The following is a 27627-nucleotide window of genomic DNA, read 5'->3' on the forward strand; positions in this document are numbered from 1 at the left end:
AAGGAATATTACGGCCTTCATACACGCCAGAAGCTTGTGTTTTCTTTAAAAATTCAGTTTTATCTGGATTAAAAACAAAGCTAAATAAATAGACAAACGTTAAATAAATAGGTAGAGTCAACATACAGAATTCGGAATAGTTTACATATTTGCTTTCCAGATTCATCTTAAACGTTATTTTAAAATTTACACAATAAGATTACGGACTACTTGTTCTAAACAAGTGCAATTTCTATGTTCGTAATTGCTATAAATATTTCTAAATCAATATCAATCACAAACTTACTGTATTTACAGGGTAGGTGAACAGTTCATATACAATTTATTATTTTTAGACCTGAATGCCCTTTACAGCTTGCTTGATGCTTTCCAGTAGTGCTTTGTTTTCTGGGTTCTGGTAGCATTCCATATTGGTATACATATCTGTGAGAGTATTAACATAGGCGTCAAAGTTCTGTTCGCTGATTGGCTCCTGCTGAACAATATAAAAAAAAATGTCAAAACATGGATGGCATTCTTACAGTTCCCAAAGAAGCGACATTGTAAATTTGATAAACTGGATGTTTTCAAAGTGATCTTTATAAAGTGTGAAAAGGTCTTGTGGTTTTTCTACCACCACGGAACCTCTCATCTACTCTTTCGACCACCATAGCTCATTACCCACTTTGCTCGGTTCCATCCTCCATAAATTCTAATTCAAATCTCTGGTCATCTCTCTGAATGTCCACAATATTATGGTGATACCCCTCTGTGAACCATCTTGGGATCTTTCCCCATTGTAAGTACACTGTATAAAGGGAGGTGTTGGGTTTTTCTAAACTGGGTTAATGGGGCAACAATATTCAGGTGTGCAGTAACACTTGAAAAAAATGTTACATAACAACGTTCTCTTATATTGTGCCTATAATGCAGCGAAACAATTCAATGTTGTGAATATAAGCAATGTGCAGGAACTGGGAGAAGAAGGTGATGTTAGCTAGGTGATGTCACGTTTGAGAAGGTGATTGATTGCACAGCTGACCCGACAATTTCTAAAGTACTAATAGTACTGTGACTGGCTGAACACTTGTTACATGTGACGAAAAATGACGCATTCTTAAAACAATATATAATTCCGATCCCTATGCATTAGTAACTAATAATATGGCAAGATCAAGATATTTACCTTAAATATATGTTCAAGCAAAACTGATATTGCTATTTAAAATATGTTTAATTAGGACTATTTCCACCATGTCCTTTTAGAATTTCAAAGGACATGTAATTGAAAATTAATCTTGTATTTTATCAATTCTAACATGAAAGTATTAAATAACACTGCTGCGATTACAAGCAACCTTAGTTCTTTCAAACAATATTCGCCAACACAAAAGGTGGATTGGTTATGGTCCACTGACAGGTCTATATCCAGCAGGGCACAGTTAGCCTCACCCTAACCAGGAGGCCTGAATCCACCTTGGATTATTAGTTGTCAGGCCTCATTTAGTTCCATTTTGGGCATCTGCTGCTGCTTAGGATGAGGGTGATGGTGAATGACAGTGAATGCTGTGAAATCAGGTGAACATGACCGCTCCTGCTGGCTCCATGGCAACACCGTATCTACATTTTTACAGAACTTATCCTTTGGTGATGATAGCTGCTTATGAATCCTGGGTGGAACACACCTAGCTTCTGATCTGCTCAATCTGAACCAATTACTGCCGGGAGATCTAAAACACCTGTTAAAACACCTGTAAGACCTCTTTACAAACGTACATGAGGGACACGGTGCCTGTTTCAGGCTTGGATACCTGCAAAGCTATTTTCATAAATATGGCAGCAGCTACAGCACAGGAGTAGAAGACTGCACCCTAAAATTTGTCATTTTTGCCTCGAATTTCCACCTGGTAAAAGAATATACCTGCTGCCAACCATGAATAAGCTTCAGATTCTCACTGGTACAGTACACACCAACTCAACACATGGCTTGTTTCACAAATACAGTCTACAATAATGTCTTGGTTACGAAACACTGGTTATTAATCCACAGTGGAGTAATCTTCACTCTGGAAATTAAAGTTCACTCCCCAGAAATTGCATTTAAGCCAAGCTAACATTCCAAATGGCAGTCTTAGTAGTTGGTAATAATTTCTGCTGGAAGAGCTGCTAGCTTGTTCTTGTAATGTTAAATGTGATTTACTTCCATGGTGTATGCTTAGAATCCACTTACTGCTTTACTTTCTCTGCTAGTTTTAATCGGGCCAGTATAATCATGTTTTATTATCTGAACTTTCACATTAAAGGCCACAAAGATAGCTTTAATTAAAATCCAATCATAACTATATTAATTAGCTAACATCATTGTCCTACCGTTATAAACTCATGTTTATCTCTAACTTGATATGGCATAAACTGATTTATTTTTCGCACAAGTGAAATGGCCAATTACTCTCTCCTAAAAGCAGTTTATTTTAATAAAGACATACCTCACATCCCATCTGAAAACATAAGGCAGGAAATGCATGTAGGATAATCTGAATTTAACGTATTGAAGAAATGCCTCAACCAGAACCCACATCAGCTCCACAGCCCATCATAATTCCCCCCCTTTGGGCATCATTATCTGTAGTTCTTTCAAATAATATTCACTAACACAAGAGGCGGATTGGTTATGGTCCACTGACTGGTCTATAACCAGCAGGGCACAGATAGCCTCATCCTAACCAGGAGGCCTCAATCCACCTTGGATTATTAGTTGTCAGGCCTCATTTAGTTCAATTTTGATCATCTGCTGGCGCTTAGGATGAGGGTGACGGTGAATGGTAGTGAATGTTGTGAAATCAGGTGAACACGACTGCTTCTGCTGGCTCCATGGCAACTCTGTATCTACATTTTTAGAGAACTTATCTTTTGGTGACGATAGCTGCTTATGAATCCTGGGTGGAACAGGCCCAGCTTCTGATCTGCTCAATCTAAACTAATTACAGCTGGGAGGTCTAAAACACCTGTAAGACCTTTTTACATATGTACATGAGGGACACGGTGCCTGTTTCAGGCCTGGATACCTGCAAAGCCATTTTCATAAATATGGCAGCAGCTACAGCACAGGAATAGAAGACTGTACCCTGTCATTTGTCATTTTTGCCACTAATTTCCACTTGGTTAAAAAAGGGCAATGAAAAGCAGTTTCGACCCCAATAAGACCAGAGGGTCTCCGTAATGGATTCCTGGAAGAAACTATGCTTTTCATTTTGGACAGGCTGTTGGTGTTTAGGATGAGGATGATGGTGAGCGATGTGAAATCCACCAAGTCAGACGAGCACCATTACTCCTGCTGGTAGATTTTCTTTCTTTCCTGTCAGCAGCAGCGTGGCCCCTTCAGACTGGAGACAAGAGAATCCAGCAGGAGGGCATGACAAATGACTGACCTAACACTTTCAGGTACCAATCCCAAAGCTCTGGCCAGGATTTTACTCTCTCCCCCCTTGCCCAGCTCTCACAGGTTCTGAAGTGGAGGGGGGGTGGGGGTGGTGCGGAGAGGGGATCACCTTGAGGTTTCTGCCCTTTCCAATTTTACGCTGCGGAGGGCAGGGCCTTGGAGGGGAAGCATGCCCTTAACCCAGTTGGCCACTTAATGTCCTTTGCTGGCCCAGCCTCAATTTTTAGGCTGGCTATGGATGACAGAGGATAAAGGCCAGAAACAAATGGAATTTGATTCCAGGCTGGAAGGTGGGGTGGGTGCGGGAGAGGTCTTCACCATCAGAAGCCTCCTTCTGACTTTCTGACCGGGGATGCCCTCTCCTTAAGGCCCGGAGACTTGCGGACATCCCCCTGGCTCCCCTAATCTATCCCCTGAAAGCCAATTGTCCCCGGCAGGCAAGCCCTAGGCCCTTGCTACTCTCCCCACCTGGAATCCCAATCAATATCCTGCAGGTTATAATTGGCAGGAACAGTAATTGAAGTAGAACCAAGGGCATGGGGCAGAGTGAGCGATGAATTGAGGATGTGCAATATACTCTGCAATTTTGATTTTGTGCCCAAAAAATTAAATACCTTTTGTCACACAAACCTTTTATTGGTCTAAAGTTCTCCACAAAATATCAAAACAAGAAAAGACGGGTGATGCCTGGAGGCCCTGGCCTGGAGTCTCCCAAAAAGTCCCCAATTCGCGTGAAAACGGGACTAATTCCCGCCGGTTTTTTAGCAGGATTTTCAGAGCGAATCTTCAACACTCTGTGCATCGCAGAAATGCGTCGCGCTGTTCAAAAGTCAATTGACTGTGAAAGGTCCGTCAGCTCCCACCAGTGTACAATTCCACCTATGGGCTTCTTCACATGGAATCTGTGCATCTTTTTAGTGGTCCTGCTAGTCGTAGTTGTCGTGCAAAAGGGGCTTGGCAAGCATTACTTTCGTAATCCCCGATTTCTGTCGGTGTGGAGCATAGCTGCAATACTGAGGCACACCAAAGAAACAGCAGCAGGAATGTGGGAGCAGGACAACGGGCGGGCAGAATCTTACCAACAAATGGCAAAGTGTCCGGGTCTGGCTGAAAACCGGTGAGTTTCTCTCCAGAGAAACAGGACGGTTTTCTCTCCAGATCTTATGACACCGGGCAGTGCCAAACCTGTGCCAAGTGGCAGTGATGGGGGCGTTGCCAGGATATTGCCTGGCATATCCCTCACTCCCAGGGACTATACTGACCCTGGGGAGAATCCCACGATAGATTCACATCTGAGTGAATCTGTTGTAAATCTCGCTGATGTGACATCATATCGGCAAGGTTTGAAAATACAGCGAGGAGGCTGGGTACTAATAAAATGTAAGTATATTTAAATGTATTACATCAGGTTCACACCTGTCGTGGGGAGGGGCGTGGCGGAAATTGGAAATCATGATCTCACCGGCTAGATTTGCTACTTCCGGCTTTCGCTGAATCTTGAGCCCCCACTGTCATTTCCCCCAGATGGAGAACGCAGGCTCAAGTTTTCCCCCAATGGAGCTTAAAAGTTTACTGACGTGCAAGGTTCCAGGAGGTCCAGAATATGTAAATTATTCAGTTATATTTGGCCCTAAGCTTTGCTTAGTCTACGCTTTCACTTTGCCTGATTCACCGTGGTGGTGTGAAGCAGTTGGGGAAATGAATGGGAAAGGGAAAAAATGTGCATAAAGGAGAAAACTTGTCACCGGGGAAGAAATTGTTCTTGAGCATTTACAAATGCTCTTCATGCTCGACTATCTGCAGTGTCTTTTCTTTTTTTAATCAGTAGAATTAATGTAACAAAGTGAGATAAAGTAATCTACACTCATATTGCTCCGTTCATGTCTTCGGGTCTCCCCAAAGTACTTCAGAGTCAATGAAGTACTTCTGAAATCCCACTAAATGTGACAGTGGTTGTGCAAACAGCACAGCCTTTAAACAGACAATTTAAATAGCCTTTAGTCTGGTTTGGAAATATTGGTTGAGTGATGTATATTGGACAGCACACAGAACCCCTGGCTGTTCTTTGAGTAGTGTCTTGCAATCTTTTGTTTCCCGTAGAACAGATAGACCAGGAATCATTTTAGCATCAATTTTGTAATGCAAAAACCCTTGCCAAGACAGTACTGCTTAAGCACTACACTGATCTATCAGTCCAGAATATGTACTCCTTTTAGAGAAATTAAATCCAAAATTTAATTGAAGATTTTCTCAGCTGTTGGCAGAAATTTTGCTTATATGTGGAACGAAAGTTCTGCCATCCAAAATGTAAGTAATAGTTTGAGTTGATTGCTGTTCTAAGCAGTTTAATGTGAATGTTAGCTCCTGATCAAGTGCAAAGTTTGACTTGGTTTTTTGTTCAGCATCAATTTGAACCATTTACGAATTTCTTAAGTTAGGGGCGGGGCAGTGGGTTAACTTGTGGGCTTAGGGTCATGTGATTCTTAAACCCTAGCATTTCAATCTCGGCAGATAACTCTGTCTTATTTGCTGGTTTGTCTTGTTTCAATGTGGTGAATCTGGGTGTGAAGATACTGTGCCTTTAAGAAATGTATTTGTGTTATGTTTCTTGTGCAGGATTTTTCTTTAGAAGTTTGTTTTATTATCAGTGCCTTTTTGTCTGGAACTGGCAGCCTCTGTTGATACTGCAGTAACATAATTACTCTTAATTGCTGAAATGTTTGTATCAATCTGGGTTAACCCAGGGTTGGTATTTTAGTGTTTTTCCCAGGGGTTTCCTTAGTAGGGCTTGATTAGGTTGTTTGACAAGTAAGGTCATGTGACTGGGCGGGACTAAGCTCACAGAGAGAAAACAAGCTCAGTTTCTGTTTGGGAGCTGTAGAGAGAAGAAATAACTCTCAGTCTCTGGATTCAGATCTGCCAGAAAATGGGTCTCTTTCTCTGAAGTTTTGCTGCTTGATGGTAGACCTTTCTCTGGAAGCTGCTATATGGGACCCAGAAGGCAGGTAGGTGTCTTTCTGTATTTGTCTAGAGGGATTAAAAGGCTGGAAATCTAGCATCCACATGAGTATATCTGTTTTTGGTGCCAACTGATTCTGAAGTAGGATTTATGTCTGGGGGATATTGCTTAAATTGGAACTACACAGATAGATAGCTAGATATTAGATAGATATTAAGAATTATAATTTGTCATGTTTAAATATTTTAATTGGTAAAAGTTATGCTAATTATCTTTGTTATATTCTAACTGTGTTCTTTAAATAATGTTTGTTTTAATAAATAAAACTACCTAGTATGTTAATAGAATCACACCTGGAGTGAAACACCTTATTCTCGCACTAATGCCAAAAATCAAATAAAGTTGGGGTCTAGGCTAACTTCATAACATACCTTGGGGAGTTTCTGATCTGGTTCATAACACTGGGAATTTAGAAAAGTCTGGCATTGGCACTGCAAAAATTAAGGTCTGCTGATATCAGCAACTTCAAATGCATGGACATTATTACGATTGTTGACTTAACCTTTGTGCAGTGTTGTAAGGCTCCTTGGACTATCCAATGCCCAAGAGAAAATCACGCTTTTACATTTATTACATCAATCTCTGAAATGTTTTAGTGGTGGAGAAACATCATTTCTTATACCCTTCATTGGATATAGTGGAAGTAATTGAAACAAATCATGAGTTATCTATTTTCTGTTAGGAGCAATGTTTTAATAATTTTTTTAAGAGTTAAGTTATTTGAAGCAGTAGAAATAAGTAAGTGGAACAACTAGCAAGTAGCTTGGCACTGAGATCCACAAGTAAATTTTAAAGAAGAGACATAGGTCATTTGGGACCAAACTGAAGGGGAATTTCTCAATCAGAAGGTAGTGAATCCTTGGAATTCTCTACCCAACGTGGCAGTGGAGGCTGTCATTAAGTATGTTCAAAACAGTGGTCAATAGATTTCTATATACCAATGACATCACGGGATGTGGGGATAGTGTGGGAAGATGGTGTTGAGATAGAAGATCAGCCATGATCTAGCTAAATGATGGAGCAGGCTCGAGGGGCCGAGTGGCCTACTCCTGCTCCTATGTCTCTGTGTTCCTAAATTTAACTGGACTAGCCACCCAAATACAATGGTTACAAGAGCAGGTTATAGGTTGCGAATTCTGCAGTGAGTAACTCACTTCCTGACTCACCTAGAAAGTACAAGCCTGGAATGTGATGGAATACTTAGAATCATAGAAACCCTACAGTGCGGAAGGAGGCCATTTGGCCCATCGAGTCTGCACTGACCACAATCCCACCCATGCCCTGCCCCCATATCCCTACATATTTACCTGCTAATCCCTCTAACCTGCCTGCGTGATAGTAGCACCATCAATACTCAAGAAGCTTAACACCACTGAAGACAAAGCAGCCCACTTGATTAGCACCCCAACCACCACTTTAAAGGTTCACTCCCTTCACCACTAGCACACAGTGACAGCAATGTGCACCATTGACAAGAACCGCAGTAAATTGGGAAGGCTTCTTTGACACCACTATCACCTAGGACATGGAAATATCAGCACCCGCAAGTTCCCCTCCAAGGAGGCCATTCGGCCCATCGAGCCTGCACCGACCACAATCCCACCCAGGCCCTATTCTCGCAACCCCGCATATTTACCTTGCTAATCCCCTGACACTGGGATCAATTTAGCATGGCTGATCAACCTAATCCGCACATCTTTAGACTGTGGGAGGAAACTGGAGCACCCGGAGGAAACCCACGCAGACACAGGGAGAATGTGCAAACTCCACACCGACAGTGAGCCGAGGCCGGAATTGAACCTGGGACCCTGGCGCTGTGAGGCAGTAGTGCTAACCACTGTGCCACCGTTTTCTCTGTTCCTTTATCTTTGCTGTTTCAAAATCCTGGAGCTCAGTATTTAATTGCACTTTGGGTGTACCTACACCACCTGGACTGCAGCGGTGCAAGTATCTTCTCAAGATCATTTAGGAATGGGCAATAAATGTTGGCCTTGCCAGAAATGTCCATATCTCATAAATGAATTACATACAGGCCAATATTTTGCTGAGTCTTCCTGGTTGCTGCCAGTCTTGCTGGAGTTAAGAAGGCCCTATTGCACTGATAAGACACTCAGTCACAAACTGCTTCCATAATATTTGAGTGATGTCCTGACAAATCAACATAATGTTATTTACTCTGCAATCACTGGCCAGAGTATCATGCATGTACATTGAACACTTTCCCCTCAGTGTAGCTGATTTAGTGGAAGACCATTAATGGGGAAAAGTGACTCGGCTCATATTTCTGAGACCATGGCTGCAAAAGAAGCACAGCAAGCATGTTTCACAGAGTTAATGGCACACAGGCAAAAGGCAAAACGAGTAAAAGGGAAAATAGAACTAAACAACGACAGTATTGAAAACATAAGTGTCCACAATGGTTGTGACATCAGCCTAGTAGACAAATGTTTTATCTTGTTTGCAGTCACTAAGGTTTCTTAGGCAGCACCTTAGAAACCCACACCACTATCATCTAGAGGGACAAGGGCAGCAGATACCTGGGAACACCATCACCTGGACGTTCCCTTCCAAGCCACTCGCCATCCTGACTTGGAAATATACCACCATTCCTTCACTGTCGCTGGGTCTAAATCCTAGAATTCCCTCCCCAAAATAGCACTGTGGGTGTATCCACGCCACAGAGACAGCAGTGGTTCAAGTTGGCAGCTCACCATCACCTTCTCAGGGGTAATTAGGGATGGGTAATGAATGCTGGCCTGGTCAGTGAAGCCCACATCCCAAAACTGAACGAAAGAAAATCTTGACTCAACCCTAAATCCACAAAGTGAGGAAAAAGATTGAAGATTATTCTGAACTCCAAGGAATGTTAGTTGAATTGTGGAATCAGAAATACAATAAATCAGATTCAAATGCTAATACTGCTCCAATGACTCCTTTCATCAAAAGGAAAACATTTTGTTGGCAAAATTATGGCACAGGATGACTCTTATTATTGGGAGCTTGAAGAAGGAAAAAGAAGGGTACATTTCACAAATTTTACACCCTATGAATAATCTTATTGACAGAAAATCTTGTGGGCACACTCATTTCTATGTTAAAATTCCCAATATGGGCTCACAGCAGGCGAAAGCAAGCATCAGCAGCACAAATATATAAAATTATCCGCAATATCATCAGAATAACAGTCAGCTATGAAACTCCTTGACAGAAAAAAAGGTAAGAGAATAAAATGCAGAGTAAGTTTGCTTACCATTTGAGGCAGTTTTATGTCAGCAAGGCTACGTATGAGCGCCTGACTCAACCCAGCTAGCTCTTTGAATAAGGCTTCATTTTGCTCCTCAATCACTTTGTTTTCATCTTCGATGGTTTTCAAATTCTTTTCCATGCTGGAAATCTAAAAAAGCATTAGTGGTGAATTTTAGCAGAGTGGTTCAGTGACCTTTAAGAGATCTTTAACTCTGGTTCGAACCCGGTTAATCCATGCATTAAATTAGACACCCACAACTATTTCAATTCCTCCTAGTATTATTTCAGACCAATGAAAATTAAACATGTTAAAGACCATGTGAAAACAACAAATGCTGCTCTTACTATCAACTATGATGTGGCCATTGAAGTGTACATTGTGAATAATAATAAGTTAGTCTCACAATAATAAGCATTCCTCTATGCACTGAAGTATCAACAGGGGACACCAATAGCATAACAGATTCTGAAAGTTCTACATCATGGAAATGTATTATTCCACACTAAATAAATTATTTTCAACCACCATTGCCACATAAAGAGGCTATGTAATGGGAGAGTAACTACATGAAGAAATTTAAAATTATTACATACAAATGAGATGTTGCAGCTTACCATGTAGACATACTTAGGAGATCAATCGCTAGGTCAAATGGATAATTAGTGAGCTTTTCATTTCTGGGATATTTGCTTGGATTACATTCTTAGCACGGGCCCCCTGCACCTTACCGTAAATGATAGGAGTGGGTTGGCTTCAGCTTAGCTGACTCACTCTGCTTTAATGCCTTGGATGACGGTCCTTTAATTAGTATGAAGTGAGACTTTAGTCTATTTCCAGGAAGAAATCCCACCTCATCCAGCTGCCAGACATTCAGAGGTCAGCAGATCTGGCAGCACTAACAGAAGCAGTGGCCACTGCTGGTCTTGCAGGCATGCCAAGGAGGTGGAGCATGTAAGAAGTCTCACAAGACAGGTTAAAGTCCAACAGGTTTATTTGGCAGCACTAGCTTTCGGAGTCTTGGGCTCCTTCATCAGGTGAGTCAGTTCAGAGCTGAACCTGGACATTCAGGTACATTGGGATCTCAATGGGACCAGGCTGACAGATCCCTGTTGAGGGAGATGGGGTGGATGTTGGATACGGTGCAGGGAGGTGTGGGAGGATGAACGTGGGGAGGCGAAACTTTAGAGAGAAGCCTAGATTGGCAACAGGGGACCAGCAAGAGGCCCCCTCCATCCCTTTAACTGGCCAGCAGCCTGCTGGGTTAAATTAGGATTAATGGTGGGTGTATAATCAACACAGAGACAGGATGTGGCCTTTAATTGATTGTCCACTTAAGGGCGTCAATTGGGCCACAGATGGGCAACCCGCCCTTACTGCTCATAAAATCCTGGTGGGGCCAGTGGCAAGCATGTTGCTGATGGCACAGCGCCCTAAGGTACATGTCCATCCACCAACTTTCTTCATTACTTTAAATCCAGCCCAGACTATTAAGATAAAAGTCTCCGCCATTTTGTGACTGCAATGGTCCAATGTGACACGAGTTTGAGCAGTCCCAATTCAGTTCCTAGGGTATCGTTTTAGAACACAAAATTAGCATTAATTGCTACTGTCACCAGGACAGGTCCAAACAAGGTTGGTGCGGGAAATGTTACAGTAGAGGGTGTTCTTCTAAGGCTGAGTACAGAGCGCTTTACAAAAATTGCACAGGACGGGAAAGATCACATAAGAACACCTTCCAGGTCGCCAAGTCAAAAATGTCTTAAACAGGTGAGGTTCCGGCAAGAGTAGGCTGATGACAGACCATCCCCATAATATGTAAAAGATGTCAAACATTAATTATATATTTCTCAACCTTTTTATTCTGTATTTCTTTAACTGTTTCACAGGCTAAAAGATTAAGGAATTGGCTTTCTAATGAAAGGTTATCAACCAGAAATGTTAATTGTATCATTCATTATTTCAAATTTCCATATCAAATGACTTGCCCGGTTCTATTGAAATGAGCATGTTTTGATGTGAGTAATTTATTGGCATATTTCTGTTGTAACAACATTGAACAATAATCATCTGCATTGAAATAAGAGTCTGGAAAGATGTCCTCCTATAATTGTACCTGTGATTGCAATTTCACCATATTGGATTCCATCTCTGTGTTGGATTCATTTAGTTCACTGATCTCTTTGTCCAGTTGTTTAATTTCTTCATCATTTTCAATTGCTGCGAGTAAAATATGGATTTAAGAAAGTAGTCTTTATTCTATACAAAATCTAGAAAATGCTGTTTGTATGACATTCCACTAACTACTTCTTTTAGTGGAGACTTTATATTGAAATGACTGATAAGAATGTATTATGCGCTTGCCTGGTGTTATTATTTATTTCTGGCCCCTAGATAGGAAATACAGTCATCAAAAGAGCTAAAATGTTGGAAGAGTGCTTCTATTTCAAATTACCCTCCCTTTTTATCATGCTATATATTAATAAAAAACACCAAGAGGACTACTGAATAGTATCTCCTTTCCTCCTTTCTTCCTCAGCCTCTCCAGTGATGTCAATTATAGAAAATAATGTTAAGTGGCTTAATTTCTGGCAAGTTGCCCATGGGCTGCCTTGGAGCTGGCTGACTCTGTGAAGTAACCCCAAATTTTGGGATGCGAATTTACTTAGCTGTGTGCTAGATTTGGTCAGCTTTGGAACAGCTCTCAGGCTGATCTGGTCTTCCCCATTGAGTTATACAATGGAGCCACTTTGAGATGGTTTCTCGTCATGGCTATCACCACCAAGGTTGAGTGCAGAAGGAAACCTTAGTTCAAGGGTTTCCAGATTGGACATCAAATTGACAATTTAGAAAGAAACACAGTATAATTCTCATATGAAAACAGGAAGTGCTACCCTGCAATTTTATTCACATTAGAGCAGCATGGTGGTAACGTGGTTACCACTGCTGCCTCACAGTGTCAGGGACCCGGGTTCAATTCTGGCCTCCTGTGTGGAGTTTGCACGTTCTCCCCATATCTGCATGGGTTTCCTCCGGGTTTCCTCCCACACTCCAAATATGTGCTGGTTGGGTTGATTGACCATGCTAATTTGCAACTTAGTATCGGGGGGGGGGGGGGGGGGGGGGGCTAACAGGGTAAATATGTGGGGTTATGGGTATAGGCCCTGGGTGGTGTTGTTGCCGGTGCAGACTCGATGGGCCAGATGGCCTCCTCCTGCACTGTAGGGACTCTATGATCACGGCAATCAGTAGCATTATTCTACAGCTTGCTTTATCCCACAAAGCAGTTCTTATTGGTGCTTAGTAAAGGCAAAGTTGCCATAGTCCCAGATAACCAGAGGCTGCTCCCCACTTTGAGAGAGAACGCTCACTCGTGATGATTAGAACCTGAGGATCACCACATCTCAGGTGAGGGACAAGGTGCAGAAGGTTGGGCCTTCATGAAGAACCTCAGCCAGTATGGGAACTGAACCCGCACTATTGGCATCGCTCTGCATTACGAACCAGCCGTCCAGCCAATGGTTTAGGGTTAAAATGGACTTAATTACTTGGATTCAGATAGATAACTGTTGATTGCTATGCTTATCTTTAATTGTAGACAACATTCAAGTTCATTTGTAATACAAGGCCACTCATTTATATCTACCTAGTAAATTATATTTTCTTTTTACTATAGGTTTGGCTAGTGGGGGGGGGGGGGGATGTGTGAAATCAGTCTTATGATTCCATCCATTTTCTATGAAAGCCACCAATCAGTGACTTTGCAAATTGTATTTACATTGTTTACCAGTACATTGGAAAATTGCATTGATTTTCAATTTATTTTAATTCTTACCATCACTAGCTCTGAATTTGGTAGTTAGTAGATCCTCCCCTGAGAATTTTGCTTTCTTCATGGCCAAAGTAGCCCTTGGACAGCCAGAAAGACTGAAAAAAAGAGAAAAAGAATTGTTGCAAGATTGAATGAGTCACAAAGGTAAGTTTGAAAGTAGACTATGGCCAGAATATTACGCTCCCTCACTGTGTGTATTAGGCGATTGGGCGGCTGTGTGAAATCGAAGGTTCCTGCCCACCCCGATCACAAAATGATTTCACGCTGGGGGAGGCAAGGCCTCAGATGGGAAGTCCACCCTTGTCCCAATTGAGGCCCTTAAATGGCTAATTATTTGGTTTCCCACCCAGCCTCGATATTAAGCTGATGGGGGGATTGAACTTGTACGTGAAAACAAAGTTACATCTCAGGTGGGAAATGGGTGGCCTCCATTAGAAGTTGGGTGTTCCCTCCTTAAGGTCTGGTGATCTCTGGACGTCCCTCTCCTCCTGGCTTCTCCCTTGAGACCCTGATCAGCTCCTTTGTGCTCCCTCCAGGTCTTCCCTACCCACCTTGCCTCGGGACCCCTTGAACATACCTGGGCTTCTGGTACCCAGGCTTAGTCTCAGGCATCCTCCAGCAGCGTTGTTGCTGCAGAGACTGGAGAGCTGTTGGCCAATCAGATTGGCTGATAGCTCTCTAAGGTGGCACTTCCTCCCGACTAAGGGGTGGAAGTCCCACCTGTAGCCACTTAACGCTGTTTCAAGTACACATCCCCACCTGCTTTTCGGATGGTGGGAAGTGAGACCCCACCACCTGCAAAATTCAGCACTAAGAATTTTGTGCGCACATTTAGGGATGCATATTTATCGAAACTGGAATTAAATCATTATAATGCTGTCAGCAGCTGTTAAACTTTTAACAAAATGAAAAAAATAGGTCAGACATATTTGGTCAACAAAATCTACATTTAAATGCTTAACACTTTAATGCTACACTCTGTCTGCACTAACTTTATACAGACTAAGCAGGTTAACTTGCTTTCAATACTGACCTGATTTGATACTCAGATTGACTCTGGCTCCTGAGATTTGTGTTATTTGCTTATTCCAAATACTTTGGCAATTGTTTTTCTCAGTAAATTCTGGATGGATTTAAAACTATGGAGGTCTTCAGCTATATTCCATTACATGTCAGTTAATATACATCTGCTGTTATTACCCCACCTTCCTCAAAAAACACGCTTAACCGCTCCATCCTTGCAAACTGTTGCTCCCTGAATGTGCTACTGTCACAGTTCACATTCCCATCCTTTATTTTCAAATCCGTCTATGGCCTTGCAACCCACCTCCCTATCTCTGTAACCTCCTCCAGTCCGACAACCATTCGGGATATCTGTGCTTTGCCAATTTCAGCCTCTTGAGCATCCCTGAGTTTAGTTGATCTACCACTGTCATCTACGCCTCCAGCCGTCAAGGCCTAAGGCCTGGAATTTTCCCTTTTTACCTCTCTTCCTCTCAAGTCTGTCATATGAGGAGAAACTAAGTCGGTTGGGATAAAATTAACTGGGGTTTAGAAGAGCGAGAGGGGATCTCATAGAAACTTGTAAAATTCTAACAGGGCTAGACAGGGAAGATTCAGAAAGAATGTTCCCAATGATGGGGGAGTCCAGAAGGAGGGGGTCATAGTTTGAGGATAAGGGGTAAACCTTGTAGAACTGAGGTGAGGAGAAATTTCTTCACCCAGAGGGTGGTGAATGTGTGGAATTCACTCCCACAGAAAGTAGTTGAGGCCAAAACGTTGTCTGATTTCACAAAGAAATTAGATATGACTCTTGGGGTTAAAGGGTTCAAGGGATATGGGGGGGGGGGGGGGGGGGAGAGGAGAATCAGGATATTGAATTTGATGATCAGCCATGATCGAAATGAATGGCGGAGCAGGCTTGAAGGGCCGAATGGCCTACTTCTGCTTCTAGTTTCTAAATGTAAACAGAACTGAAGCAAAGTGTTTGAACCATTTGAGCCTAGATAATGTGCTCAGTTTCATCAGCTGTGGAAAGAATTCCCATGCCTTTTCCTGTCTGTAATTTCTGATGCAGGCGGTAACTCAATGATTTTACACGGGTTAACATTTCTACCAGGGTATGTGAACAGTTGTATATATTCAATACTGTAGGATTAATACGGTAGCAATAAAGTTACTCTGGGGAATTGAAAAGATTTATAACTTTTATTTCAGTGCAACACGTTGTGAACTAATTTATTTTTAACAATTGGCCAGTCTAGGAAGCACAGCAGTATCATCCAGAGCTGCTGGCAATGTAATGATGGGGGTGCTTAATCGGATCATAAAGCGGCAGTGCCTCATCAATGTTTTCTTTATTCTAAAGTTTAATTCTGCTCCACTACCTCACTTATTACTGTTTGCCACACTCCTCTTCCACGTGTTTAGTTTACCGACTGCCACAGTGTTCCTAGTCATCCTAATAGTTTTCACCTATCTGAACTTAAATATTGCAATTTTGCTCTGATGAAAGGTCACCCTGACTGGAAACGTTGGCTCTATTCTCTCTCCTCAGATGCTGTCAGACCTGCTGAGTTTCTCCAGCATTTTCTGTTTTCGTGTTAAATATTGCAATGTTAGGATTGGGAGATTAGTATCGTACAGATGTTTGATGTCAACTGACAAAAAGTGAAAAATAAATCTAAGTCCTAATATTCAGCACATTTGTCTGAAATTTCTTCAGTGGAGGTCTTAATCCACTTTAACTATTGTTTGGTTTACTTATTAGGATAATGATATATACCTTCGATGCGTAAGAAAGCTGCCATTAGCATGTCCTGAGCCATCACACCCTGGGGTTGGACAAGCTGGCCCATCTCCCTTCACAGGCTTCCAAGTAAATGGTGACCCATTGTGGAATCCTTCCTTTTGTCTGCGTGCGGCCAAAGGACAGCCAGATGCACTCCGATGCGATGCGTACTTGCCACTTACGTGCCCGAGCCCATCACATCCAAGAACAGGGCATCTAAAGGTAAACAAAGATTTGATATTGGTTAATTGTGCTCATAACTCCAACAAACTGGAAGCAGAAATGCCACAAAACATGAAGGAAAACTTAAATCAGGACAAAAAAAAATCAAAATATTATGCAAGTGCAAATGTGAAAGACGAGATCTGCGGGTGGAGTATCTACCATGTGTTGTTTACAGTTAGTATGGGGCTTGGAGTATGACTCTGATGTTTAACAGATAGGTGTCTGAATATCCTCCTGCTCTATTCTACCCAAGAGGATTAATGTACTGCTTGTAACTGATATTAAGAAGCGGTTAGTAAATTGCAAGTGAACTTCAAACTCTGGAGCAACAGCTAGATTCTTTTTTCTTTTTAAAACCTGGCTTTGCATCCTTAAAGTGCATCGCTTTGAAACCTGATTCCTGCTGTGTGATAGATGAGCACAGGATGTAAAGCTTTAATACCTGTGTAATATCTAACCATACTCCTGAACTGGAAGATATTTACTCATTTCGAATTTCTCAGCCGTTTTTATGTGTGTGATCTGCATTTGGCCATTTGACTTTAAATGGCACTATTAGTGTCTCTTCCAAATGGAAATTTCCTGTCATGTTATTTTAGGAAAATATCACCTTCTTTGCCTGGGTGATAATCAAATAGAGCTGAATGTATCACCTTATAAAACCCATTGATTTTCATTCCATTGCTTTAAGAAGTTATAACCTAGCTGTACTTTAATGCATTTTATAAATGGGTGAGTTTGGAGGTAGGCACAAGATCACGGACATCAGGGCCTGTCTCATTACGCTCTAATTTGAATAGAATTTGGCTGCTAATGAAGCTCTCACAATTCTGACTAGTACCATGAAAACTACATTTCCAGCTCTCATTCATCTTATAGACACTGATTAAAAATATAGGGAAAACTAAATTGCTACTTTTATTGAATTACCTTTCATTATACAACTTTAACACACAAATAAACTGATAATAATCTTTATAATTAAAAGTAGGCAATATGTTATAGCTACAGTGAACTAAATTAAAATTGACTGGACAGTCAAATCCAAATATATATATGATTCTGACATAAGCAAATAAGATGTATAACTTTGCTTTACATAAACATGTTTTTCAGAAGGAGGTGCAATAAGCTGTCAATCTGTTTGTATATGTGTCTGATTTTTCTGACAGGCAAGGTTGTGATGATCAGTGCTCAGGTGGGGTTGTGTTTAATTTGACATGCCTCTGCAAGGTCACTGCACAATAGTCCCTATGGTAAAATGGACTAAGCAGGTGGAGTTGGGTGATTGCCATTGCTTGTCAATTTACAATTCCAGGTCAGATTAAGGACCTGGCGTACAATGACTGCTGGGGTTGATTTTGATTTTTGAATGCCCAACTGGTTGGCAGAACCAATGCAAACGATGGAGGAATTTTAAATGTGAGTTGTGCTCAAAGCCGCTTATCTCCACGTGTTCCATGAACTTTCCCACTGAATCTGATGCTCAATTTGCCTGGAACAGACCTCACCCACAAAACTGGCCTAATCCTCCTCCTATGTCTTATGAACTTATGAACTAGCTACACCCCAGGTTGACTTTGGAGATCCTGCCAACTGTGCTGGTTCAGGAAGATTCTTTGAATTTTACTCATTATCTTAAGTGCTTAGGCACTAATTTGGACTTTTGAAAAGCTTTTCCATATTACAAATTATTTAATTCACTAAGAAACTGATTAGCGTACACCGATATGCCTGTCAAATCGTTCGGTATAATTTTTCTAAGTCGACTTCAGTGGTTTCAAATCAGGTTATTTAAACGTGGTGGACTGGACACACAGATTAAAAATGCTGGGTTTAGGTAATGAATCTATTTTGAGCTGTATAAATAACACTGCATCAAATTACTATTATTAATACATCATGGAATGCCTTTTAATGGGAAAAAAATGAAACAATTATGTTCTATTACACTGGCCAATTACACTGGTTCATGGAAGATTTTACGTTTGTAAGTGTGTAAATGATTTTCGCAGAACCTTGAATTGCATCCTGAACTTTTGCAATTAAGCTCTTGGAACTTAAAGGCAAGTCGGGCTTCCTGACGGTCAGTGTCGGGAAACACTTTTGCATGAATTTGCATGTCATGCATGCTCATTAAAAGGCCAGCTCACCAGAGTTAAGTGCCCCCTTCAAATTCAGTTCTCCACAAGCGAGAAATTGGTGCGTTCAGATTCACGACTGCACATAAGTGGCATGCACCTTGGTGCTAGTCTTACTCCTGAACTTTGGAGGGCGTAGCCATCGCTTCATCATTCCTGGGGACTTCTTGTAAATCTCAGCCTATTGATTGAGATCTGATGCCGGTAGTCCAAGTTGCATGGAGGCTGGCAAGGGAGGCAGGGTCAACAGGGAAGGGCAGAGTGAAGGCTGGACAAGGGAGGCATGGTCAGAGGGGAAGGGTGAAGTGGAAGCTAGGAAAAGGAGTCAGGGTCAGCGGGGAAGGGCATAAGGATACCTGGGTCTGGTTAAGTGAGTGTCTGAGGAAGGAAGCTATATTATCCAAGGCTGGTTAGGAGGGTTTCAGAGAAGGAAGTCAGACTTTTGGTGCATGTTAGGAATGAGTCTGGAGCAGGAAGCCAGCCTATCGGGACATGTTAGGAAGGTAAGTAGGTCATTTACGCCTTGTCCTGTTGTAGGGGGGTGGATGGGCTTGTAAGCTGTGAGCTTCATAGAGAGATGGGTCTAAAGAGAGGGGTCAGTGATGTCCTAACTGTTTAAATGAGGGTACAAGGACACAGAAAGTACAGCGAAAAAGTTGGATCAGGTTGGGTGGAAGTGCTAGTGTTATGGGCAGGTAGTGGATGGTCTCATGGGTTATGGAAAGTTATGGTATAGCTGGCCTTGAGAATGGGAGGGCTCAGTCGAAGGGGAGGCATGCGAGCAGGAATGTCCATATAGAAGGGACTGAAGGAGGGAGACAGGTGGATGCCTCCAAGCGACATGGATAGTGAACAGCAGCAAAGTCCAATCCCAAACTAACTGGCCTATAGTTTTCCTCCCACAGTCTGAAAGACACGCTGGTTAGGTGCATTGGCCATGCTAAAATTCTCCCTCAGTGTACCTGAACAGGCGCGAGAGTGTGGCGACTCAGGGATTTTCACAGCAACTTCATTGCAGTGTTAATGTAAGCCTACTTGTGACAATAAATTTTTTAAAACTTCCATATTTTGCCTCCCTCCCCTTTTGAATAAGGGTGTTTTATGAACATTCTTCCAATCCACTGGAACCATTCCCACGTCCAGGGAATTTTGGAATATTGTGACCTATGGATCCACTATCTCTAATACCACTTCCTTGTTAAGACTCTAGGATGTAGGTAATCAGACCCTTGGGGATTTGCCTGCCATCAACCTGAACCACTGCTAGGTGTGAAAAATGTTTGAAGGACCTTGGTGACTGCAAGGTTGACTTTTTGGGGCAAGGGATACCCCCAGAAGACCAGCTGACGATGCTAGTTCGCTGTTCAGAGTTGCTCCAAGAAGAGGTACAATGCCGCACATGTCTCTGCAACAGATGATAGGCTTTGGAAAGATGCGATTTAGATGTTCGGACCACTCAGAAAGAGCACTCCAATATTCCCTGCAGTGTCTCAGATTATCATTGTCTGCTGCATCCTCTACAACCTTGCTTGACAAAGGAGGGCATGTCTTTGCAGAGAGAGACAGGGAGGACTGAGAAGTTTTTTCTGATAATGAGAATGGGGAAGGTGATGACAGTGATGAGGGCCAGGATGTCACCAAGGCACATGCAGAGGCCAGTGCAAAGGTACGATGCTGACGACAGGCCCATGACAAATATAATTGCTAACATATTTCAGGCAGAGTAGGCCGCCAAGATATTTTCTTTACTATGTCCTTTTCAATCCTTTGCTGGCTGGCAGGCCACGGCTCCTTATGTGGAACACATGTTATATTTACTCTCATGTACCCTGACTTATGATGCTTTAATTAAATTGTGCTACTTAACATGAGCCCTGCTGGTGGTGTGATCTTTTGCATACACCAAACCGTGCAGCTACACAGATCCCTTGTGCCAAATGTTCACATCAGAACCTGCACAGCACTCCATTCTCCCTCAAGCTCAGGCACCTGTAAGTAGAAATGAAATTTCTCCCATGGCCTCAGGAAGTTCTCATGCATGGTACATTAAAAAGCAACATGATTTCTTATCTTGGCAGGGATGCAATCATGTCACCCTCACACCTTCCCCCAGTGGAGGCAGACCTTGCAGAGAGATCTTCCAGGTGGAACCAGAAACACGAGTGCCTAGGGAAGAGCAGCATGAGTGGACTGTTTGGTTCCTTGAGATTGCTCCGCCATACACCAAGTTCTTGTAACTCGTCCCCGCTCACTAGTCTCCCTCAGTAACCCCATATCCCTTGACATCTTTATCATTCTGAAATAAGTTTTGAGTCCACCCAATGACAGTGCCTCAACTGCACTCTGGGGTCTGGAGGTGCAGCCACTCACACCCTCCAATTGCAGAGTCTGACACATCTCAGTCCCAGGTGGCTTTAGTAATACTGTGAGACTGTATTCTGTCATTCTGGACACCTCAGCTAAGTCAAACATCTTTCCTGCATGGACCCTGCAGAGCCTCATAAGAGCTCTTGATGTTTCATATAGATAGCCTCTCAATCCTCTGCATGGGTCAGTGCAAAGGCCCATTCTACCTGCTTTCACCTCATGAGATAATACCATGGTCCTTTAATGAGGTCTGGGGTGTGCTTTGGTTGCAATGGCTTGATAAGGAGATGAACAAGGTGAACAATTCTCCATGTGAGGTTCTTACAAAGGCTGCAGTCAACCGCGCTCATACCTCATTACTCCTACTTTTAATCTCTCTTGCTTTCAAGGCCAACTTGTCCATTGTCCAAAGGGTAAAGCAGCTTGGACCAGTATTCCTATTTCCCTGCTTTTACTCTTTTTTTCCCTTTGGGTGCCTCTTTACTTGCAGCCTTCAGCCGCATGTTAGCTCCATATTTAATTTAAAAAGGACAACCAGGAAGGATTGGACATAAGGGCACATGAAATAGAATCAGAAGTAGACAACACAGCTCATTGAGTCTGCTCCCCATTCAATACAACCATGTCTTATCTTGAGTTTCTACTCCATTTTCCCACCTGGTCCCCATATCCTTTAATTCCCTGGGTTACCGAAAATCTGTCTATCCAAGGCTTTAGTGCTTTAAATAATGGAGCATCCACAACCCTCTGGAGTAGAGTCTGCCAAAGATTCACAACCTTTTGGGTGGAGTAATCTCTCCGCATCTCAGACCTAAATGATTGGCTCCTCAGCCTGAGAGAGACTCACTGTGTTTCAGATTCCCCGACCAATGGAAAGAATCTCTCAGCGCCCACCTTATCTAACCCCTTCTGAATTTTCTAGGTTTGAATAACCTTGCCTCTCATTCTTCTAAACGTTAGACAATATTAGCACACACCTCATCATTTTCCTAACATTTAGGGAAGCCTTTGCCTTTCTGTTATTGTAATGGCTTCAATCAGGCCATTGAGGTTGGCCTATTGGAGTATGAACTCCCTGATTAAGGAATCAATTGATGGGCCAATCAGGGAGTCTTTGCCATGTACATAACCGGGAGTGCCTGTTCCTCTGGCACCCCAGAGATAGAGTTTTAACTACTCGCACTCTGTGTACTGCTGTTAAGAGTTTGTAAATAAAGGGATTTTGGTGAAGGGATTTCAGCCTCTGAAGACTTATTACAGTTATTCAGACCAGAATGGAGACCTTCACTCTTTTAATCCTCAAACTACATCCACAATGTTCCATGCCACTCACAAAGCTTGTTTAGCACCCATTGGGGACTCTGCATCCACTTCACGCCTCACATCAGGTCAACAGCAGTAGGAGATGCAGCGCCTTTGCTGCACACTTTGCTGACATCTCGCTCACAGCTCAGAACCTGATGAGCTGCAAGTAATGGATTGCATGATCTGTGCCCACCCCAGGTCTCACACTCACAAATGATGGCCAGTGTTTAAGCATCCTCATGTCACAACATTCAGTAATCACAATGCCGGCCATCTGGGAGAAGTGACTCCATAGGAAGACTGTTATGTATTTGTATTCATTCTTACTGGCTTACTGAAGCTCTGTTGTATTAATGTATTCCCGTATTTATCGGATGTGATGGCATACATCCCTCGTGCAGGGAAACAAGCAGAGAAGAAGCAGCCATGCAAGAAGACACACACCTGCAAATGACCTATTTCATTTCCTCTTTTCCAAACCACAATCATTTTGAAGAAATCACAGCCTGTCAATCGGGCTTAGACTCTGTCAACATTGTGGTCAGGATCAATGAGGTACTTGAGATCCATTCAAGCGTGAAGGGAAATGAACATAAACACTGGTGGCTGGAGGGATGATAGAAATCCATTGAGCTGCCAGTGGAATCTTTCTCAAAGCACTGAACATTGACTTTGTTAAAGATCAAAGGGTTCCACTGGAAGGTTTCAAAGAATTCAAATCGCTAGGAAGCTTCAGAGACTTCAAATCAAAGCTGTGTGCATGCACTGGAGCTGTGTGCACAGCTGTGCAGGCTGGAATCGGTGGCTGCGCACCCCAACCCCCCCGAGGCAAAACTGGCAGCGAACTTCAAAGGGGTCTGCTCACACCTGCAGCTTTTGACAGGATGAAAAGAAAAGCTCTGCTGCAAAATGGAGTGCTGCAATGCTTTAAAATCCTGCCAGGTGACCAGTGGGCATGGAGGTTAAAGGGAGCGGGCCACTTCAGAATTTTCATAGCTGACAGGCAGGAATGCAGATGTTGATCAAAGGGCTGCCTGAAATCACCATCTTCCGAGTCTGCCAGTGAGAGTGGTCAAGTCAACTTCTTGACCCATCCTGAACTCACCCAATCTCCCCCAGACCCCTGAAGGACCCTTCTTTTGAAGCATGACAGCAGCCGAGGGGCAAATGACCACTTGACCTTTAGCCCCCTCAGGGCCCAGTGCACCAGGCCAGGGTGTCAATGCCAGGTGGCAAAAGGAGAAATGATTATACTGTACAAAAGGGTTGAGAAAACTGTAGTGACTCAGTCTGAAGAGGAATTATCATTGAATGTACTAGCCATGCTGGTGCTACACACTGATACTGGGTCACTACACTGTTGGATGGACAGTCAGTAAGATGGAAGTTGACACTGGGGGAAGCAGACTTGCTGGTGCCTGAGGAGAAACTTAGACACATTCCCTTGAAGCCATCAAGAATAGTTCTGAAGACATACACAGATGAAGGTGGTTCCACTGCAAGGTTGCACCAAAGTAGCTGCGCAACCTAATGGGCAAACAGCAGATTTGTCTCTACACCTGGCAAAGGACAACTATCCAGCATTGATGGGTCGTTCATGGCTGGAGAAGATTCGAATGAAATAGGCCAAAGTCAGCATGTTGAGCAATGGAGAATCAGGCCTCAGGAAAATTTTAAAGAAGCACAATGATGTGTTGGATGGAGAATTAGGCAGCATGAAAAATATTACAGTTAAACTTTTGAAGGACATTTGTTCTTGGCAATGGTTGACGCTCACACAAAGTCGCCAGAGGTCACCGTGATGTAATTTACCTTATCGGAGAAGACTATCAGGAAGTATTTAGTCAGAATGGATTCCCTGAACAACCGGTAAGTGATAACAGGTCCCAGTTTGTCTCACAAGAATTCAAACGTTTCTTACAAGAGAATGGTATTCAACATATTTGGTCCGTATTGTATCATCCTACAAGCAATGGATTAGCGGAACGTTTCTTCCAAACTATGAAACATGCCATGAGAGTAACCAGGGAACAAGGTTCACTGATCATATAGCTCAACAAATTCCGACCAATGTATAGGAATACCGCACATTCCACGACCAAGACCTCTCCTGCGTTACTAATGATGAAGAGACAACTATGATTGGCATTCGATCTGCTGAAACTTCCAAAAACTAAAAAATTGTACAACAGCATCAACAAGGACAATTGGAACAGCGAGAAAGCAAATCAAAGCAAAGACCTTTCCACCAAGGACAAGGGGTTTTGGCTCGGAATTACTCCACAAGAGAGAGAGATGGGTTCCTGCCACCAATCCTGGCACAGACTGGACCTGGCTGTTATGCTGCCCAGACCAGAGATGAGGTTATCTGAAGGTGACATGCAGACCAGCTGTTAGTTGGGGGGAACAGATCGGCCGGAGTCGGAACCTGCGGAGAAGGTGAATGTTTTTGTCCTGCAGGCAGACAGAAGGATTGAATGTCACCCGATGGGTGAAAGAGCAGTTTAGGAGCATGCAGGTATTCGCAACAAGACTCAAAGCACCTGAGCTCTTCTCAGCAAGTGATTTGTCAGCAGAACGTCCTGCAACCGACAGAGCACTGACAGCATGAAGCGGCTGCCACACATTCAGTGCACATATCCCATCTGTTGCTGAGTTCTGCAATCCAAAGTCTTGTCCGACATCCTTCTGCACACTTCCACTGCCTGATGCCTTTATGAGTGTCGCTTTGAAGTGAGTAGAGTACCTGGTGAAATGCAGCAGCTCGTTCGCCCTTCTCCTGCACTACAAGCTGGTTCTGGAGTGGGCCCCACAGACGCTAACCGCTGCCCAGGCTGCCTTGCTCCTGCTGCCATCTCTGGGAAACAGGACCTCTCGCCTTTCCTTGCACGACATGGAGCAGATCCTCCAGGGAGGCATCGCTGAACCGTAAGGACACACATTGGCCGGGATTTTATCGGCGCACCCCGCCCATCGATTGGTGAAATGAGCCAGTAAAATTGCGCAACAGTCGAGAAATCGGGATCATGCCCGATTTCCGGCAAGGCTACCCTCTCGCTAGAAATGGGCGAGAGGTTGAATAAATTATTCAAATTTATTGAAATCTTCATTAACATCTGTTGAGCGAGCCTGGCGCTGAATAGTCCAGGCTCACTTGTCTTTCTGACTTTGGCCGGAGAGGTTCCCTCCAGCGAGGAAAACACCTACTTTCCATGAACGGGGAACAGTTGTGTTGGCCTCACCAGTACAACTGGAGGCCAAGGACAGGATGGGTGCCCCTTGGGCAGTGCCAGCCTGGCAGTTTCACCGTGGCACATTGGCCCTGCCAGCCTGGCACCTGGGCAATGCTCATTGGGCACCTTGGCACTGCCTTTGGGGGGGGCGGGGCCTATGGGGTGGAGTCTGTGGGGGAAGGGCCTGAAGGGGTGGCCTGATAGGGGGGAGAAGGGGGCCCACTGCCACTCTGCAACATAATTGGATTTGGTGTGGGGGGGGGGACTGCTGCCACTCTGTAATGCGACCGGATCAGGGGAAGGGGGGGCATGCTCGGTCCGGGAGGCAAGGGCTACATCTTGGGCGGTGTGGGGCTTGCGATTAGCTGCGGGCCCCCGCGATTGTGGGGGTGGGGGGCTGTTTTGAGGCTGCCTGCAGCAGCAGATGCCTGACGACTCTCTGTGTGTCAGAAGCCTGCTGTTGAAATTGCGTGTCTGCACATGCGTAATAGCGTCCTTGTTATTACGCATGTGCAGACACAGAAGTCAGCACATGTGCAAAAGCTCCCTCTGCAGTCTGGCTGGCAAATTAAGCCCAGTACACTGCCTGCAGCAGCTAGAAACAGTCATTGAAAATATGGGTTAGACCAAGTGCATAAGAATAGGCATGAATACACACCCAAAAAACGGATCAGGAACTCTCCCATTTTCATGCTAGCTGGACACTTAGAATCAATCTCGTAAAATTCCAGCCATTGTCTGCACTGCGACATTCTGGTATCTGCAGTGGGTCTCGCCCTCTGGAACGATAGCCAGACTGATGCTGCTGGTTTGCAGTAAGTGGAATGATTGTCAGGATGCCCTTCCCTCGAGATACGGTGCCAGGACCTGTGACCTGATGAGCAAAGGCAGGGGCAGGGGATTGGGGACTTCCTGCCTGCCCCACCCCAAGATTTGCCAAGCTCCTTACAAATGCAATGGTAACTAGCTGAATTACGCAAGATCACAGGGGCCAGCAATCATGCCCCCTAGTGGAAATCACTCTCATTTCCACTCCCATCACCAACTTATTCTCTAGAATGGAAGATTCCACCTGCAGCCTTACAACACAGGAACAGTGCAGATGTCAAGGGAGGTGGTGGAGAGGTAAGAGCTGAGTGTTGCCAACATACTTATGGACGCTGATTCATATGGATGAGGTTGCCCAAGGGAGACATTTAGATGGGGGAAAAGAGGGGGGCTGGAGGTAAATAGCTTTACATTATTGTGCATCCGCCTAATTTAATTTTCAGCTGGTCTTTTGTCAAATTTCTTTGCTCTTTACTTTTGAGGCTTCCAGCTTTGTTTAGAACAATCACTTGAGACATTTCTTTGTTGTTAGGAAAGTTTCCCTAAAATTTGCTGTATGGATTCCCCCATGGGGATTTACCCACTTTATTATTATATACGTTAGAGAATGGAGATGTGATGGAGGATCAAGGAGCCAGGGAAACTGGGTTGACATGCAACACTGCAGAAGATCTTCTCGTAGATGCCGATCCACCAGGATGGCTAGACCGAGAAGATTTTATTTAAACAAATTTCTGGATATATGCATAAAAGGGAATGACATTTGCTGCTTCCGACAGAAGCATCTGAAGATGTCCTCAAGAACTGAGACAGAAACTCACTATAGCAGAGGATCATTTCCTGAACATGGACATATAAATTTATAATGGAAATAAAATGGCAGAATGTATGACTTTAAAATGTGCATTGAATTATGTGTTCTGGTCTATTTAAATCATCCTCTAAGGCTGCTTCACGTGAAGACTACATTTGCTTTATGATATATATATATAGCAGCTATAGCAGATATTAATGGAAAACCTTGCATCATGTTAATGGCAATTAGAAAAGCTAAACTTGTTATATTTAGCATCTGGTGCAAATTGTTCCTTTAGCATGCACAGAGATAATTGATTAATTAAACAGCAGTCCCTTGATATAAAATGCACTGAGAGTTGCAACTGGGAAAGAGGCTGTTAAACATTGCTCATCCATATGTTTGCCCCCCTCATATAGTACAGGGTA

At 43.3% G+C, this 27627-nt stretch overlaps 1 protein-coding gene across 1 annotated transcript in view; it reads right to left on the bottom strand.

Moving 5' to 3' along the window:
• Positions 1-331: 331 nt before the first annotated feature.
• Positions 332-27627, bottom strand: part of LOC144508313 (myelin transcription factor 1-like) — a 51641-nt gene continuing 24345 nt past the window's right edge. Inside the window, exons 13-17 of the mRNA XM_078236139.1 lie at positions 16299-16520; positions 13517-13608; positions 11798-11901; positions 9688-9831; positions 332-475 (exon numbers count right to left, since the gene is read on the bottom strand). Coding sequence (XP_078092265.1) covers positions 332-475; positions 9688-9831; positions 11798-11901; positions 13517-13608; positions 16299-16520 — 706 coding nt within the window. The remainder of the gene's footprint in view (positions 476-9687; positions 9832-11797; positions 11902-13516; positions 13609-16298; positions 16521-27627) is intronic.

The sequence above is a fragment of the Mustelus asterias genome, chromosome 20 (genome assembly GCF_964213995.1).
Source record: "Mustelus asterias chromosome 20, sMusAst1.hap1.1, whole genome shotgun sequence".
Taxonomy (NCBI): domain Eukaryota; kingdom Metazoa; phylum Chordata; class Chondrichthyes; order Carcharhiniformes; family Triakidae; genus Mustelus; species Mustelus asterias.